This window comes from Gordionus sp. m RMFG-2023, chromosome 2 (assembly GCF_954871325.1).
Source record: "Gordionus sp. m RMFG-2023 chromosome 2, tfGorSpeb1-WG-v2, whole genome shotgun sequence".
In the NCBI taxonomy this organism is placed as follows: Eukaryota; Metazoa; Nematomorpha; class Gordioida; order Chordodea; family Parachordodidae; genus Gordionus; species Gordionus sp. m RMFG-2023.
The window spans coordinates 12,897,775-12,909,583 of NC_088776.1; the positions used below are offsets into that span (position 1 = coordinate 12,897,775).

Sequence of the window (11,809 nt, forward strand, 5' to 3'; positions counted from 1 at the left end):
TATTTCATATAATTATCATTTAATTTGATTATAATTTAAACCTTTACCTTTACAAATTTTATATTCAAATTAACTGTTTATTATTAAAATTAATGATACTTTTCAGGGGGTATTCTGCTTCCAACGCTCAGAAAGTGTAGGAACCACTGTATTGGATAATGATTTTTAAATAGTTCTGAGCTACTTATTTATATACATTAATTTTGTTTATGTCAGAACACTTATTTAAAGAAGATTTTATAATTGGACCGTAAAATCCCTGCTGATATTGTGCCCAAAGTTTAGCAGGATAAATATAAATATTGAATAAAATATTGAATAAATTACATCTATTTTTTATATATTAATTTATTTTATATAATTCATAAATAAACTAAAGATTTTATGAAATTTTAAAATTTGTGACCATTTAAAGGAATTTTTTAATTTTCTCAATTTCGCGGAACATTGTTATCCTTCGCAGGACAGAAATTCATTAGCGGGATTGTGCAACCTAAAATGGGTCTTATGACAGGTGTATGGCATTTAATTAATCTGTTTAAATTTTCTTAAAATTATATAATGCAAAATATTTATGTTATTCCTTAAAATATGTTTTCTTGATTTTTTTAAAAAAAAATCTATTCATTTATGACCTTCATATAAATTCATTTAATATTTATGACATTCTAAAATAAGCCCATGCAATGCATAGTTTTAATTTGTTAAATATCAAGTAGTTTATTATGTTAGGTCCGTGAAGTTGGCCGAACAATTGGAAGCACTAACGATGAATTATATATCATTTTTTAGTGCTTCGTTAGTGCTTGTTAGTGCTTCAATCCGTTTAGTAGCCGAATTTAAGGAAAAAAAGTTATAAGCAAAAATAAAAATTTGTGCCAACTTCACGCTTAAAAGTCGATTGGAAGCACTAACGATGAAATATATATCATTCTTTAGTGCTTCGTAAGTAGAGGTTAGTGCTTCAATCCGGATAGTAGCCGAATTTAATGGGAAAAAGTTATTCGCGAAAAAAATAAAAATAAACAAATATTGGCGACTTGCCAAAACAAAAACTATAATAGTACAAAACATCCGGTTTTCGCCATTATTTAGTGCTTAATTAGTAAATTTTAATTCCGTAATTTTTATGGTTAACCGCCTTATAAAAAAAAGATATTAGGTATATAAAAATTATGACGTCACGATTTAAGCGTAAAGTTGGCCGAACTTTTGGAAGCACTAACGATGAAATGTATATCATTCTTTAGTGCTTCGTTTGTAGAGGTTAGTGCTTCAAACCGGATAGTAGCCGAATTTAAGGAAAAAAAGTTATTCGCGAAAAAAACAAAAATAAACAAATATTGGCGAATTGCCAAAACAAAAACTATAATAGTACAAAACATCCGGTTTTCGCCATTATTTAGTGCTTAATTAGTGTATTTAAATTCCGTAATTTATTTTTTTAACCGTCATATGAAAAAATTGTAACACGCTAAAGAAATTTTTAGAAGTCAAATTTCGGCTGGAAAATTATGAAAGCACTAACGATGAAACTTATATCATTCTTTAGTGCTTCGTTAGTAGAGGTTAGTGCTTTAATCAGTTTTATAGCTGAATTTAAGAATAAAAAGTTATTCACGAAAAAACAAAAATATGGCGACGTGCCAAAACAAAAACTATAGGAGTACTAAACATCCGGTTTTCGCCATTATTTAGTGCTTAATTAGTATTTTTAAATTCTGTTATTTATTTTGTTAACCGTCATATGAAAATATTGTAACACGCAAAAGAAATTTTTAGAGGTCAAATTTCGGCAAGAAAATTATGAAAGCACTAACGATGAAACATATGTCATTTTTTAGTGCTTCGTTAGTGCTTCAATCCGTATAGTAGCCGAATTTAAGAATAAAAAGTTATTAGCAAAATAAAAACTATGACGTCACGATTTAGGCGTGAAGTTGGCCGAACTTTTGGAAGCACTAACGATGAAACTTATATCATTCTTTAGTGCTTCGTTAGTAGAGGTTAGTGCTTCTATCAGTTCCGTAGCCGAATTTAAGAATAAAGTTATTCACGAAAAAAACAAAAATAAACAAATAATGGCGACGTGCCAAAACAAAAACTATAGGAGTACTAAACATCCGGTTTTCGCCATTATTTAGTGCTTAATTAGTATATTTAAATTCCGTAATTTATTTTGTTAACCGTCATATGAAAAAATTGTAACACGCTAAACAAATTTTTAGAAGTCAAATTTCGGCTGGAAAATTATGAAAGCACTAACGATGAAACTTATATCATTCTTTAGTGCTTCGTTAGTAGAGGTTAGTGCTTTAATCAGTTTTGTAGCCGAATTTAAGAATAAAAAGTTATTCACGAAAAAACAAAAATATGGCGACGTGCCAAAACAAAAACTATAGTAGTACTAAACATCCGGTTTTCGCCATTATTTAGTGCTTAATTAGTGTATTTAAATTCCGTTATTAATTTACTTAACTGTCATATGGAAAAATTGTAAAATGCCAAATTTTTAGAGGTCAAATTTCGGCTGGAAAATTATGAAAGCACTAACGATGAAACTTATATCATTCTTTAGTGCTTCGTTAGTAGAGGTTAGTGCTTTAATCAGTTTTGTAGCCGAATTTAAAAATCAAAAGTTATTTGCGAAAAAAAGAAAGAATGACGACGTGCCAAAACAAAAACTATAATAGTACTAAACATCCGGTTTTCGCCATTATTTAGTGTTTAATTAGTATATTTAAATTCCGCTATTTATTTTGTTAACCGTCATATGAAAAAATTGTAACACGCTAAAGAAATTTTTAGAGGTTAAATTTCGGCTGGAAAATTATGAAAGCACAAACGATAAAACTTATATCATTCTTAAGTGATTCGTTAGTAGAGGTTAGTGCTTCAATCAGTTTTGTAGCCGAATTTAAAAATCAAAAGTTATTTGCGAAAAAAAGAAATAATGGCGACGTGCCAAAACAAAAACTATAGGAGTACTAAACATCCGGTTTTCGCCATTATTTAGTGCTTAATTAGTATATTTAAATTCCGCAATTTATTTTGTTAACCGTCATATGAAAAAATTGTAACACGCTAAACAAATTTTTAGAGGTCAAATTACGGCTGGAAAATTATGAAAGCACTAACGATGAAACTTATACATTTAGATCTCATTATTATCAATATAATTATGCAGAAATTCTGATAGTTACCCTGATTCATTATAGCATATCAATAATTCAAATTTTCTGACACCTCTTTAAAATCTTAAGAAATCAAATTGATTATGTTTCTATAGATAGATATGAATAATTGTATTCAAACTCTTCTCTAGAAATTATCAAAACAACTAAAGAAAAATGCAAGTCCAACTCCACTTAGTGGTCGAAAATATAATCCTCAAGCGTTATATCTTTTTATTGGAAAACTGATACTCGATAATATAAATAGATTGTAGAATAAGAGAGTTATATTTTTATTCGAATATTATAACTAAAATATTGATGGAAGAATAAAGAAGGATTAAATTATAAAAAATGTATGATATAATTTTCAACGAATAAAGCAGCAATTAGCGAAAATAAGCTTATAATCAATAAAACATTCTATATAACAAATATAAACAAGTACGAATATAATAGGAATATAGTTTAAAAAATCTTTATGGCATAGCTATAAATAATATTTAATTTTTTAATACATATAATGCAATATAATTTTATTTGAATTGTATAGGATAATTTTCAATTCACAATTTCTGTTGTCACAAATGCCATAATTTATTTAGGGGTCGTGTAAAATCATTTGATTTGATAAGCTCCTCCCAAGATAAAAACATTCTTCAATCCTAAAAACATATATATTATTTATTTGATATTTTAAGTGAATTGTAAATTATCATATACAATTCAAATAAAATTATATTGCATTATATGTATTAAAAAATTAAATATTATTTATAACTATGCCATAAAGGTTTTTTCTTTAGCGTTTTACAATTTTTTCATATAACGGTTAACAAAATTAAATGGATATTAAATACACTAATTAAGCACTAAATAATGGCGAAAACCGGATGTTTAGTACTCCTATAGTTTTTGTTTTGGCACGTCGCCATTATTTGTTTATTTTTGTTTTTTTCGTGAATAACTTTTTATTCTTAAATTCGGCTACGGAACTGATTGAAGCACTCTACTAACGAAGCACTAAAGAATGATATAAGTTTAATCGTTATTGCTTTCATAATTTTCCAGCCGAAATTTGACCTCTAAAAATTTCTTTAGCGTGTTACAATTTTTTCATATGACGGTTAACAAAATAAATTGCGGAATTTAAATATACTAATTAAACACTAAATAATGGCGAAAACCGGATGTTTAGTACTATTATAGTTTTTGTTTTGGCACGTCGCCATTATTTCTTTTTTCGCAAATAACTTTTGATTTTTAAATTCGTAGAAAACTGATTAAAGCACTAACCTCTACTAACGAAGCACTAAAGAATGATATAAGTTTCATCGTTAGTGCTTTCATAATTTTCCAGCCGAAATTTGACCTCTAAAATTTTCTTTAGCATTTTACAATTTTTCCATATGACAGTTAAGTAAATTAATAACGGAATTTAAATACACTAATTAAGCACTAAATAATGGCGAAAACCGGATGTTTAGTACTCCTATAGTTTTTGTTTTGGCACGTCGCCATATTTTTGTTTTTTCGTGAATAACTTTTTATTCTTAAATTCGGCTACAAAACTGATTAAAGCACTAACCTCTACTAACGAAGCACTAAAGAATGATATAAGTTTCATCGTTAGTGCTTTCATAATTTTCCATCCGAAATTTGACCTCTAAAAATTTGTTTAGCGTGTTACAATTTTTTCATATGACGGTTAACAAAATAAATTACGGAATTTAAATATACTAATTAAGCACTAAATAATGGCGAAAACCGGATGTTTAGTACTCCTATAGTTTTTGTTTTGGCAAGTCGCCATTATTTGTTTATTTTTGTTTTTTTCGTGAATAACTTTTTATTCTTAAATTCGGCTACGGAACTGATAGAAGCACTAACCTCTACTAACGAAGCACTAAAGAATGATATAAGTTTCATCGTTAGTGCTTCCAAAAGTTCGGCCAACTTCACGCCTAAATCGTTACGTCATAGTTTTTATTTTGCTAATAACTTTTTATTCTTAAATTCGGCTACGGAACTGATTAAAGCACTAACCTATACTAACGAAGCACTAAAGAATGATATAAGTTTCATCGTTAGTGCTTTCATAATTTTCCAGCCGAAATTTGACCTCTAAAAATTTCTTTAGCGTGTTACAATTTTTTCATATGACGGTTAACAAAATAAATAGCGGAATTTAAATATACTAATTAAACACTAAATAATGGCGAAAACCGGATGTTTAGTACTATTATAGTTTTTGTTTTGGCACGTCGTCATTCTTTCTTTTTTTCGCAAATAACTTTTGATTTTTAAATTCGGCTATAAAACTGATTAAAGCACTAACCTCTACTAACGAAGCACTAAAGAATGATATAAGTTTCATCGTTAGTGCTTTCATAATTTTCCAGCCGAAATTTGACCTCTAAAAATTTCGCATTTTACAATTTTTCCATATGACAGTTAAGTAAATTAATAACGGAATTTAAATACACTAATTAAGCACTAAATAATGGCGAAAACCGGATGTTTAGTACTCCTATAGTTTTTGTTTTGGCACGTCGCCATATTTTTGTTTTTTCGTGAATAACTTTTTATTCTTAAATTCGGCTATAAAACTGATTAAAGCACTAACCTCTACTAACGAAGCACTAAAGAATGATATAAGTTTCATCGTTAGTGCTTTCATAATTTTCCAGCCGAAATTTGACTTCTAAAAATTTCTTTAGCGTGTTACAATTTTTTCATATGACGGTTAAAAAAATAACGGAATTTAAATACACTAATTAAGCACTAAATAATGGCGAAAACCGGATGTTTTGTACTATTATAGTTTTTGTTTTGGCAATTCGCCAATATTTGTTTATTTTTGTTTTTTTCGCGAATAACTTTTTTTCCTTAAATTCGGCTACTATCCGGTTTGAAGCACTAACCTCTACAAACGAAGCACTAAAGAATGATATACATTTCATCGTTAGTGCTTCCAAAAGTTCGGCCAACTTCACGCTTAAATCGTGACGTCATAATTTTTATATACCTAATATCTTTTTTTTATAAGGCGGTTAACCATAAAAATTACGGAATTAAAATTTACTAATTAAGCACTAAATAATGGCGAAAACCGGATGTTTTGTACTATTATAGTTTTTGTTTTGGCAAGTCGCCAATATTTGTTTATTTTTATTTTTTTCGCGAACTTTTTTCCCTTAAATTCGGCTACTATCCGGATCGAAGCACTAACCTCTACTTACAAAGCACTAAAGAATGATATATATTTCATCGTTAGTGCTTCCAATCGACTTTTAAGCGTGAAGTTGGCACAAATTTTTATTTTTGCTTATAACTTTTCCCCTTAAATTCGGCTACTAAACGGATTGAAGCACTAACAAGCACTAACGAAGCACTAAAAAATGATATAAAATTCATCGTTAGTGCTTCCAATTGTTCGGCCAACTTCACGGACCTTATTATGTTATATATTATTATCTGGCCCTCCAATAATATAAAATACCATTGCCTTGCCACAGTCATTCAATAATCATAAGTTACCTATATCATTCTCAAGCAATTGAAAACAAGCCATGCATACCCGAGAAAGTTTGAAATCCATTGAGGGTAATACTAACTTTTTATTGCAACAATTAGCACAGAGAATCTATATATAGTAATACAAAGTATTTTGTTAAGATTGCAAATCATATATAAATGTGTGTAAGCAATTTATTTTAAATTTAAGGCAGTAAAAAAATGAAAATTAATTAACTCATATTTAACACCTAAATATGTAATCAAATTTTTAAAAAAAAATTATTAAAAATGCTATCATCCATGCAGGTAAATTTATAAGGTAACCTCAATCGTTAAACACTAAAAAAAATTATATTTAATATGTATGTATAAGTAATTCAAAACTAACACTTATAATATTAATAATGAAATAAATTAAAAAGATTTTTAACCCTTCACCACAAAGCTGGGAAAAATATCCTTTACTACAAAGGTGGGGTTGATTTTACCCCAAATTTTGATTAGCTATATCTCAGAACATATTAAAATTTGAGATCAAAAATTTTGAATAAATATATTTAAAAAATATTGGAGATAATAAATTCATAATTTTAGACTTCCAAAAAATTTCCTAAAGTTGCTGAAATAAAAAAAAAACTTGGGATCTTCCTTTAAATACAGTATTTTCACCAAAAAAATTTAAAAATGCAAATTTTTTAAATATATTTTATTAATTCGATGTTGAATAATGATAATTACATAAATTTTATAAAAAAATATTAAGCATCAAATATCATGTATATTTTTGTAATAATATTCATGACAAGATATATATAAATAATGTGGAGAGCAAAACTATATTCTTATACTTTTTTTATATATGAGGCTACTTTTTTCCTTGAATGCAAATAAATTAGAGTTTACATCTCTTTTTTTATTAATAAAGAAAACAGATATCTGCTTTTTATTTTTTAAAATAGTTTTAAAGTTAGGGAATGTGAATTTAACATATGATTTGCTAAGTCATAGCTTGTAAACCAATTGTCAATTGTAATATTTTTATTAGTCCTTCTGATGTCAGCATATAATTCCATTTTTAATGTGTAAAAAATCCTAGAATCCACTAGAGCATAGATTTTAGACCATATTTTGATGGCTTATCTTGCATATATTGCCTAAAAAGACATTTGCCTTTAAATGCAGGAAGCATCTTATCATTATACTTGTTGAACAGTATAAAAATTATTGCAATTATCATTAAAATTATTAAAAATTTCTCTAATATGTGTGACTTTATCATTTGCTTTCCTTGTATTTCTTGTATTCCTATCATCAAATCTTAGAACTTTCAATAGAAATTGGAATCTATTTCTATTCATCACCAGCTATCATTAACAAATCAACCAGGACATTAATTTCACTTTCATCCATTATAGTATGATAAATAGTCATCTTTTTCAAGTGCCTCAATCTTTTGATTTGTGTATTTCATAATTCAATCTGTAATACTTGCTGAGATAAATAATGTAAAGCTTAAATTCACATTCCTTTAGTAGGAACTATTTTAAAAAAATAAAAAGCAGACACCTGTTTTCTTTATTAATAAAAAAAGAAATGTATACTTTAGTATATTTTCATTCAAGGAAAATAACTATAGTCTTATTATATACATACCAATAAGGTATAAAAATGTTTTGTTTTCCCACTACATTATAATATGATGATAAAATAACGCATCAACTGAGGAGCTTAAAAGCCAAAAATAATTATATTTTATAATTTAACAAAAGCTGAAGTGAATGTTTAATTTATAATCTAATAGATGGCCTTTGATCCTTTTTTATACTATACTTAATATATTACTAATAAATGCTCTAATAGTTTATAAAGCAAGCTAATAATTGAATATAAATAAATCCAAATTTATCAAAATATTAGCAATGAAAGTCACAACTTCATATATGAGCAGTAGATATGAAAACCCTCATGTAGGTAGATTATATGAAACAACTTCAGGGATATTCTCAAAATAAGTGATGTAAAACATATTCCAACTAATAAAAAGGGAACATCTTATAGTGGTCCAAGGATGAAGGACAAAAAAACAACATTTATTTGTTTTAATTGTTCAAAATTAATTAGTAAAGATCATATGCATATATCTTGTCATGAATATAACAAAAATATAATCATATTTGATACCTAATATTTTTTTTAATTATCATTATTCAACATTGAATTAATAAAATATATAATAAAATTTCCATTTTTAAATTTTTTTTGGTGATAATACTATAATTAAAGGAAGGTCCCAAAATACTTTTTATTTCAGCAACTTTAGAAAAATTCACATAACTTTTCTTGGAATTAAATATGAATCTAAAATTTTGTATTTATTATCTTTAATATTTTTAAATATATATTCAAAATTTTATTTTAATATGTTCTGAGATATAGCTAATCAAAATACAGGGTAAAATAGACCCCTTTATAGTTAAGGGTGTTTCTGCACCTTTGTAGTGAATGGTTATAAGTTACAAAAAATAAGAGATTTATAGAAAAAATGAATGTCAAAAAACATTTTCCCCAATATAAGCAAAAGCTACTTTATGTAGATATGTCTACTGACTAAGATGAATTATCAAAATTATTTGAGAAATAATACATCTTCGGAAATCCATAAAAATTTCCAAGCATTAAATCTTGTCTATAATACAATACACCTCTGTCAACATTGGCACCTAATAAACGATGTTAAGCATGGCAAAAATAGTGGTAAGAGATAAGAAATCTTGTTTACTATATAAAAACTTGGATAATTTTATTATTAAAAAAAGATTAAAAAGGTTTAAAATAGAAATTATCATGATATTTATAGAATAATCAAGATGGTATAAAATAAAATCTACACATTTATTAATTTAAATTTAGAATTTCTGTAATAAACATATATCAATAATATAAATTATAACCATTCATTTATGCAATGTATTTTTTCATAGTAACAGTTTCAATATTCAAAATAAATAAATTGCAATGCTCAAAGACTAGCCATAGGCATAAACAATATAGACCCAACTCATGAAAATATTAATATATTTCTTGCATATTATTCCTTTACTTCCTGATTGAATATGATAATTAAAAAAGAATTTAAAAATAAAAAAAAAGTTAAAAAAATAAGGTGAAAAATATTTTTTTCTTTTTTATCACTTATTGGCAGTTTTAGAGTTTACTTGGATGAACAGTTTGCCCTCTCATCCATTTTCTCCACTTTTTATGGTCCTGTGCATTGTTATATGACCTATTATTCTCATATATCACTTTCATCCATATCTTCTTTGGTCTACCTTAAGGCCTTGATCCCATTTCCTATATCTCCCCCTATACCAATGATCTTTTATATGCCCAAACCACCTCAATCTAATTCTTCTCATTATCTCTGCAATTACTTCTATTTCAATTTTCCCATTGTATACTATAATATATAGCTTCTCGCACAATCATTTTCCATATATGCTTTATAAAAATTTGAGCTATATTATAACTCAAAAAGTTATGCTTCCAGGTTATGGGCTGGGTCAGGACAAAAAAAAATTGTTTCTGCAGGTCTATATCAATATTATTATTTTTGCACAACACAAAATGTAATGTACCATAAAGTGGGAGAAAAATGTGTATTAATAATTACTTGAAATTAGAACATTAGCAATATATAACTGAACATTAAAAGAATATTAAAGTAATAAGATAATTCGTTAGAAATAACTTTTCCGCAAGCTCTACAATGATGCCTTCTTTTAACAATTGTAAATTTTTGATCACAATACATACAACAATCCGTTTGATCATCAGGAATCCAAAATGGTTTAATATATCCAAGCATAGAGTTTATTTTGTGTGGTGATTTATCATTATAGGAATAATCATTGTTTTTATCACTAGTTGATTCATTCTTAAAAATATGGTTATTCTTTTTATTATCATAATTTAAAGAATTATTAATGTCATTAAATAAATTGTCTGATTTTATAGAATAAACCCCCTCATTATTATCTTTTTCTAGAAATTGATTTTCATATACTTCATTATTTAATGAGGTTATGTTTGAGATTGTTTTATTAGCATAATTATTTTGATTTGTGGTGTCATTGTTACTTGAATTTGTTGCTAAAGATAGATTAAAATTATGAAGTCCATCAATATAATCTTCCAAGGAGGTAGTAGCTGGCATATCATTTCCTGAATATGATTTCTGAATATTTTTCTTTGAATTTTGTTTAATATCTTGGTTTGGTAATAAAAATATGTCATCATTAGCACAATCCAACATGTTGCAGCAATTCGTATTGTTAATAGAAAAATTATTTTTTTCTTCAATACTGTTACTAAAGGAATTGTTATGCATAATACCAAATTTGATGTTTTAGTGTCTATTGCAATAGTTTGTTGGGCTTATTATATATGTTAAATTTAGATTCTAATATGTATAATTGTGCATTTTTATAATCAAAGTCACCCATCATTAACAGTGGTTAATTAACCCATAAGTTTAAATAAAAATTTATTTGAGGAGGAGAATTGTAATAAAAAAAAGTACACTGATAACTTGACAGCCCCGCGTTCTGTCAAATATGACAACATCATTTGACAGAAATGTAAAGGATTTAAAAATGAAAGTATTTAGAAACTTTAAAAGACATTATTTTAGGGGCTCACAGCAAATTTAAATTTAGTGTGGCATCAATTATAATCATATGTAATCCCAAAATTATTTTAAAAAAATCGAATAGCTAAAGTCCTATAATAAGAGGATCTAAAGATTTTCAACAAAATTCATTGGGGAAAACCCCACCTAATAGTGCTCCCAATTCCCTTAGTAAAATTTTGGATACGCCTGTGTTTTGTAGTGTAAGCTATATTATTTTAGAATAAATCATATTAAGGTTATACGATCCAACAAAATATTTAAATATAATTATAAATTAATTTTTAAATTTTTTTATTTGTAAATTATGCATGTATATTTATATGGAGTTTAAAAATATAATGGTGTTATTTTGAGTCAATATTTCTTTGCGCTCTCCAAATACCAAGTGTATCAGGTCAATTCAGCGAAACTTTGATCGCGAACAAAG

General features: G+C 26.8%; 1 protein-coding gene across 3 annotated transcripts in view; it reads right to left on the bottom strand.

Annotated features, from left to right (window-relative positions):
* The window catches only part of LOC135923278 (zinc finger FYVE domain-containing protein 9-like), a 28,321-nt gene extending 17,060 nt beyond the window's left edge, over window positions 1–11,261 (bottom strand). The window contains exons 1-3 of one of the 3 annotated variants that reach the window (XM_065457943.1): window positions 10,756–11,260; window positions 10,441–10,626; window positions 6,714–6,819 (exon numbers count right to left, since the gene is read on the bottom strand). In XM_065457943.1, coding sequence (XP_065314015.1) covers window positions 6,714–6,819; window positions 10,441–10,626; window positions 10,756–11,079 — 616 coding nt within the window. In that variant the 5' untranslated portion in view covers window positions 11,080–11,260. Of the gene's footprint in view, window positions 1–6,713; window positions 6,820–10,440 lie in introns of all 3 variants that reach the window. The other 2 variants (XM_065457942.1, XM_065457944.1) reach the window with 2 other exon arrangements.
* Window positions 11,262–11,809: the final 548 nt, after the last annotated feature.